The following is a 7,174-nucleotide window of genomic DNA, read 5'->3' as shown; positions in this document are numbered from 1 at the left end:
CCCTAGCTCTCCCATTCAAAAGGCCATTTGACCCAAAACGAAAATATAGTAAATCTTAAAAGTGGCGCTTCCGTCCTAATTATGCTTTTAAATGAACGTTTGACTTGAGTACATTCACAAAAAGACCCTAGGCTGCATTTTGGCAAGAGTTACGCTGTAACTGTACTGAGGAGTAGATGGAAGCCTGGAACTGTAACTCCTAAATAAAGAAAAAGATAAATGAAAATGAAAACCACCAATGTATTACAGCAGCGGCGAGGACGAAATAGGGATAGACTTAAAGTGCCCATATTATGAATAAAATCACTTTTTCTGAGATTTGGTGAGATATTTTGTGTCTCTTGTGCTTCCACACGCATACAAACTTGGGGAAAAAAACTATTCATGCTGTTTTGAGGGAGAGACGGGTTTCTGAATGTCCTCTGCCTTCAGTCTCTGGGTGAACTGTTCAAAATCTGCACGGCTTTTTTACATCACTAGCCGAGACGAGGTGGCTAACCGTAGCATGGCAAAACACTGCTACAACACACACTAGTTCACCATAATCTACAAAAGTCTCTGTCCCTGTTCTGCAGGTATTCCACAAGTGCCCCTCGTTTAGAAGAAGTCTCCCAGCTAATCCTGCCCTGTGCTGACAAAAGTTGGAGAAAGAGTTATCTAGCTGATGGGATCTTACCTAGCTACTGCACATTTGCAACTCCCAACAAAGATAGTAAAGAAGTGAAATGTCTCACTCCTTAGCTAAAACAGAGACCCAAACAAACAGGGTGAAAACAGGATCTGCAGCAATGTTCAGTACAATAAAAAATATGGTGTTTTTTGAAAATGAAACCATGTAAACCTATTCTGGTCCAACCTCAAAATAGAATTATGAACCTGAAAATGAGCATAATGTGGGCACTTTAAAACACTCTAAATGAAGTTCACAGCCTTCTAATATTGAAATGTTCTTGAGGGCCGGATGGGCTGCTCATGGGTGACAAACATAGCAACCTTGGCCATGTACAGATGTGCCATCCCGTAGCGAATAAGCCTCATCTCAACGGTCAGGAAAAAGTCCCGTGGCTTGGTTAAGGTAAGCCGCAGTGAGATCTCTCCTCTATGAGCATGATGCTGCACAGTGAAGTATCCCTCCTCGTCTCCGGAGACTATGTTAATCTGCATAATGTCTCCCGGCACGGAATTGGAGAGTCCCATCCTAAAAACATCAGCGGGGACGGGAGTGTTGGTGGGGAAACTGATGTTGTAGAAGGAGATTCTCAGCGGAAGCAAGAAGCAACACGCAGGATCCCGCGTGAACTCGCAAGATACTCGCTCGCAACGGCTGAAAGGGAAAAAATGAAATGCTCATTGGATGAAGAGGCAGAAACGGCTGCAGGTACATGCGTAGAAAAAGAAAGGCAAAAGATAAATAGACAGAAACTGGAGAGTGAGAGAGAGGTTTGGGCCTGGCAACTGCAGGCGGATGTTAACAGCAAGCCAAAAAACCGACCAAGTCCACATGAAAGGACATACAGGTCACATAAGAAAAAGGCAAAATACCCCAAAAAACGGAGTCTGGATACTTAACTACAGGCGAGTAAGATGCATCTTGCTCAACTGTGGACTATCAACCCTTTTACTTCAACAGCTCGACATAACCAAATAGCCATGAGGTCTCACCCTTGTGCTGCTGCCCGGAAGTTTTGAGGACACGAAAAGGACAGACAGCGAAATCCTCCCTGGATGTTGAAGCAGGTCTCAGATGCAGAACAGTTATGTATACCAGCTGCACATTCATCAATGTCTAAAAACAAGGGGGGGGGGAGCAAAGGTTAGACATTTATTGAAAAACAACACATCAGTAATTTACAACTCACTTTTTATTGAGGGTACCAAACATATGTCTACTGACCTAGGCATGTGCGTCCATTGTCCGCAAGTGTGTAGCCTGTGGGTGGGCAGGTACAGTGAAAACTTCCCGGGGCGTTGGAGCAGCGGTAGGTACACACATTACCTCCAGTAGGCAGAGCACACTCATCAATATCTGAAAGCAGCAGACAGTATAGGCTAGTTAGTATTTGATCACTTCCATGTTGATTTGCTACATGCACTAGGACCATGAAGTCTATCAGTACCTTCACATGTTATCCCATCGATGTCACTTAGCTGGTAACCACGGCGACAGTAGCACTGGTATGAGCCAAAGACATTTGTACACTCCTGGCTGCAAGGGTTGGCTTCACACTCATTGACATCTGTCAGCATACAGGCACAGATACAGACATGAAAACAGTACTGCTGAGATATTGTACATCCACAACAGAGGTTGAACGAATGACTGAAATGAAGAGGGATTGGACCTTCACAGTTTCTGCCGTCCTGGGACAGCTTGAAGCCGACGGTGCAGCTGCACTTGTAGGAGCCCTCTGTGTTCTCACACTTATGGGCGCAGAGTCGCCCGGAATAATGTCTGCACTCATTGATGTCTAAATACAGGAGACAGATTATGAATCTGAGTTAGAATTTACCAAAGATCCACTTGTCTTGTGCCACTTCTTCTCCTCTACTTACCAACAAATACATTTTTTCATAGCTGCTATGCACAGAATGTTATAGCTGAAACTAAAAGATAGTGATGAATTTGTACTGCACCGTAACACCGTTTGGTGATACTGTTGAAGAGGAAGCCAGTTCTGCATTCACAGCGGTAATGGCCTACCAGGTTGACACAACCATGGTTGACACACACGTTCCCTGAACGACACTCATCCACATCTGTAAAACAAAGGGGACAAATTTGATTTTGAAAAGTAGAAAGTGGGAAACAAAGATTTCTTGCAGGAAAGGAAAACACAATGTTGGAGACTTTACGAACAGAAAGTAATTTATTGTGACAGTATCTACCTTCACAACGTGTGCCATCCTCAGTTAGACGATAGCCGCGTCCACAGGTGACTGTGTTTCTGCGACAGGTGTAGGAGCCCACTGTGTTGACACACGTCAGGCCAGGCAGGCATGGACTGGTGTGGGCCACACACTCGTTTATGTCTAATGAGAAAACACATTAAGCAACCCAGCTCCCTTTTTACCTGGGGAATGTTATTGCCTGAGTGTGACATTAAACGCACCTATACAGCTGCCGATGGCGTCCTGAATGAAACCGCCTGGGCACGTCTCCTTTGGGTGGCAGCGGAATGAGCCCTCTGTGTTGGTGCACACAAATTCTGCTCCACAGTTATGGGTCCCCAAAGTGCACTCGTTAATGTCTGAAACAGGCAATCAGGAAAAAATTATGAGAACATAAATATACAATTGCATTAATAGTTTTAATTTTTTTACATAACACACTGTCAACTAAAGGACATAGAATTGCAGGATTAGAAAGGATTTTCTGGGCTTGTTACCTCTGCAATTGTTGTCATCTCTAAGTTCATAACCGGTGCCACAGCTGGTTTCCCTCTGACAGCGAAAGGAACCCTCTGTGTTAATGCAAACTTGGCCGAGGACGCAGGTGTGAGTGCCATTCAAACACTCGTTGACATCTGAGGAGAAAGACATCCACTCAGAAAAAAGAAAAGCCGTCTATCCGGTTATAAAAGCATTTTCTGTGGATGGTGGAGTCACATGTTTGACTCTACAGCCATGCTAGCACTCAGCAGTGCCCTGAGATAAATGCTAATGGTAGCATGCCAACGTGCTCACAACGACAATGCTTACATGCTCAGGTTTAGCAAGTATGAGCTTTTACCATGTCCAACCTCTTAGTTTAGCACGTAAGCATGCTAACATATATATATATATATATATATGCATATATATGTGTTTGTGTATGTGTGTGTGTGTGTGTGTTAAATGGGCTCATGTATCATCTCATATCGATTGTAGGCCCCTGAATTAAATCGAATCAAAATCGTGTTGTGGCAGACATTGTGATATCAGTAAATATTGTATCCTTGACCTGAGAATCAATATAATATGGTATTGTGGTATAACATGTTATTTACACTCCCATGTTTCATCATAAACCAACGTTTTAAACAAAAAAAAAATAAAATAAATCACATTCCACATTTAAGAAGAAGATAATTATACATTACTTACCCTCACAAGTCACTCCATCCTTTTGCAAACGATAGCCACCAAGACAAGCACATAGACCATTACCTACACACAACTGGGAGCAAGGGGAGTCTGAAAAATGCAGATAGACACACAAAGATGTAGACATTACAGTGTTCACATGAATCATGTCACTGGCTGTTGGAAGACTCTTAATATGACAAAGAAGATCACATTGAGGAAATGCAGGTGCCGTACCTGTACAGGGGTTCAATCTCACAGGAGGCATGGTGGTAACGGTAACTCTGGCATAAGGGTTTTCTGTCCCTGGTGATATAGAAGAAAAAAACTCAAAAATCAAACATGACTATTTTTTTTTACGGTAAAGACAATCACATTTTTGGAATAACTAAAGAGCACGGGGTCAAACACTTCAGTGCCCCGTCATAAAAATATCTGTAGCCTTTCCATTGGTACGCTGCTCTCTTCACTGTGGCCTTCGCGCTACATCAGCAAGACACCGATTTGCATTTCTTCACAAATAACTTGAGTGGTTCTGCAGCTCTGTCCTTCCCACGTTTGTGTTTTTCACCAGCTAGGTGACAAAAACTACAAGCCATAAGACCAGTTGGCCCCGAGGAACCATTTGGCAAGGTGTCTACTGAACAGCTTAGTGAATACCCCCTGTTGCCCAGTCTGTCTGTCTGCCTCTCTGCCTGTCTGTCTGGCAGCGATCTGCTCCCCAGCTGCCACATCATGGCCATTCATCCAATTTATTTAAAATCCAAACTGCCGTCCCTGCTCCAAGTTACGCTGCCTGTTTTGATGTGACGCACTCCTTTGGAAAACTGTCTCTTTTCTGGCGAAACCAAATCTCGTGCAAAGAGTTTCATGGTTTTACTCCTAGCGCTAATACCACTTTCCAATAAGGTAATAAGATACTATGAAGGGCTTGTAAGTTGTAACTGATGGATTTACTAAAATTAAAAAAATATGCTTACTGATAATTTGTTATAGTTCCGTCATAAGAGAATTTCTGTTTCTGTTTACTGCATATGTGATAAAGTTGCAAAAAGTCTTTTTTGTCCCCCGAGGACAATGTGTGAATCCTGATCAATTACCTCAAGTGATGTCACACAAGTCAATTCCGGTTGGGTTAGGTTTTGAAAACAAAAAGCACATCCGAATATCTAACCACACAGTCAATGGTTGAGCTGTTTTGTGGGTAATGTAGGCCCCAGGTTTTTACAAGGAAGAAAAGGGCGTGGATTAAAAACAAAGATAAAATGATTTTGCTGCTTCAATTACATTCCTTTTATCCTTTTCTTTGTAACAGTACATTTTGAGTCCACCATTATTCTAGGAATGGAAGCAGTACTCTTTTAATGAGAACCGATTTTGGACACCAGGTTGTGAAAAATCCCTTTGGCTGGTGTGTATTCTTTCTACGTGGTAACACTGCAGTTATAAATGTTGGTAATCCACTAACAAATGGTCATGGTTTTTCCAATTTCTAAAAAGTCATCAAGTCTGCAGTTGTAAGTGATAATTCAAGTTGGGTCCAGATCATCTGCGATCCCTTTTCGTGAGACAAAAACTAGGGCACCAAACCCTGTTGGGCTGTAAATCCTCTGGGACCTAATATGTGCAAATGGAAAGGTACTCTGATTGTTTTGAGTGTCACAGACAGCCAGTAGCCATTCTTTCATGATAAGACAGTCGAGCTAATTAAGACACAAAAGACTGAAAGCACAAGATTGTAAGGGTCTTTTACCATTAATACTTGGTATGGTTTCCTCTGTTGTGTTTTTGCCACAGCAGAATTTAGCTGAGTCTGCACACTGTCTCCCCAGCAACAAACCCTGGAGCTCACAGCTTGAACCCCGGCTTGCCATCATCAGGCCGAGCGTACAGCAGTCACAACACATCTGAACAGGGGACAGAGAGTGGGAAACAGGAAGAAAGGCAGCTGGAATAAAAGAAATCTTGATATCGTCAGGAAAACAATTCCCACTATGTACTGATTCATAAAGAGTGGGAGGTGGAGGCGTGCAAAGATTGAAGATATTGACATGAACAAAGAAAACAACCTTAGAGATTTTGGTTTCCCAGGGCTCTCCTTTAAAGAAGGGCCTCTCACAGGCCCCTTGCCCCTTGGCCATCTCGATACCGTTGTCACAGAGTTGATCTTCTACTGCTGCTGCACAGCACTGCTCCTGGGCGACGCTGCAAATAAGAACCAGAAATGTCATTCATTCAGAACAAAAACTGCACTCTTTGCTCTATGATAAAAGAACTGAATAAGAAGCATGTAAAAAAAAAAAATGCTTGCTATTACGTCAGATACAATCAGCTGACTGCAAGTCTATTTATGATGTAATATGCAACCTTAGTTTATAAGACATTGTAACTGTTAGCAGCTACTTTAAAACTTTTGAATCTTTCTATGTTAAAAATGCTTCATTTTGATAGAAAAAAGTCTCCCTCTCCTTGCCGTTCTTCTGTGAATGTTCCCTCCACTGACCTCCATGTGTTGACCAGGTGTTCCTCTATTTCACCACCTCCATGTACTTACCGTCAAACAGGGCCCTTTAGTTTTAAAATGCTCCAGGGGGGCACTTAACGCATGTACTTACTGTGTACATTCTATGTGGCAATCCTCCCCTGCAGCAATATGGATGGTAGAGGGCTGTGGAAATGATTTGGGGCTTGCAACCGTGGGGCTATTTCCTGCTTTTAAACATACGGTCGCAAACACTGCCTTACAGGATACACACATGTCCCACTGCAAAATTCCATACTCATTTAAAGATTTGTCGGCAATCCACATGATTTATTTTGACCCCAACTGAACTGCAATACCCAAAAGATAGTTTCTGATACAAGCAATTTCATGCATTCCCTCTGTACTGACCCTTACTTGATTCCTGTGTCATATTTTCAGACCCTCTCCTTTAAGAAAACCAGGTGTTGCTTTGCGTACCTGCAGATGTGAGAGGAGGAGATGAGCGGGAGGATTGTACAGGCTTGTCTGTTCTGGGCCCGAGTCATCCCATCCTGACAGCAATATTGTATAGAAGGAAGCTGAATCTCTGAGGATTAGAAAGACACAGCAGAAGCATGATGGGGGGGG

The 7,174-nt window shown here is 42.9% G+C and overlaps 1 protein-coding gene across 1 annotated transcript in view; it reads right to left on the bottom strand.

The window, feature by feature from the left end:
- Nucleotides 1-7,174, bottom strand: part of LOC116673217 (fibulin-1) — a 12,668-nt gene that overhangs the window by 5,060 nt on the left and 434 nt on the right. The window contains exons 2-14 of the mRNA XM_032505408.1: nt 7,025-7,133; nt 6,132-6,267; nt 5,816-5,969; nt 4,300-4,368; nt 4,084-4,173; nt 3,387-3,524; nt 3,111-3,248; nt 2,887-3,030; nt 2,635-2,757; nt 2,343-2,468; nt 2,118-2,237; nt 1,895-2,026; nt 1,663-1,786 (exon numbers count right to left, since the gene is read on the bottom strand). Coding sequence (XP_032361299.1) covers nt 1,663-1,786; nt 1,895-2,026; nt 2,118-2,237; nt 2,343-2,468; nt 2,635-2,757; nt 2,887-3,030; nt 3,111-3,248; nt 3,387-3,524; nt 4,084-4,173; nt 4,300-4,368; nt 5,816-5,969; nt 6,132-6,267; nt 7,025-7,133 — 1,603 coding nt within the window. The remainder of the gene's footprint in view (nt 1-1,662; nt 1,787-1,894; nt 2,027-2,117; nt 2,238-2,342; nt 2,469-2,634; nt 2,758-2,886; nt 3,031-3,110; nt 3,249-3,386; nt 3,525-4,083; nt 4,174-4,299; nt 4,369-5,815; nt 5,970-6,131; nt 6,268-7,024; nt 7,134-7,174) is intronic.

This window comes from Etheostoma spectabile, chromosome 23 (genome assembly GCF_008692095.1).
Source record: "Etheostoma spectabile isolate EspeVRDwgs_2016 chromosome 23, UIUC_Espe_1.0, whole genome shotgun sequence".
Classification (NCBI taxonomy): Eukaryota; Metazoa; Chordata; class Actinopteri; order Perciformes; family Percidae; genus Etheostoma; species Etheostoma spectabile.
Note: the sequence above shows the minus strand (reverse complement) of the source record. Positions and strands in the feature narration are given on the sequence as shown.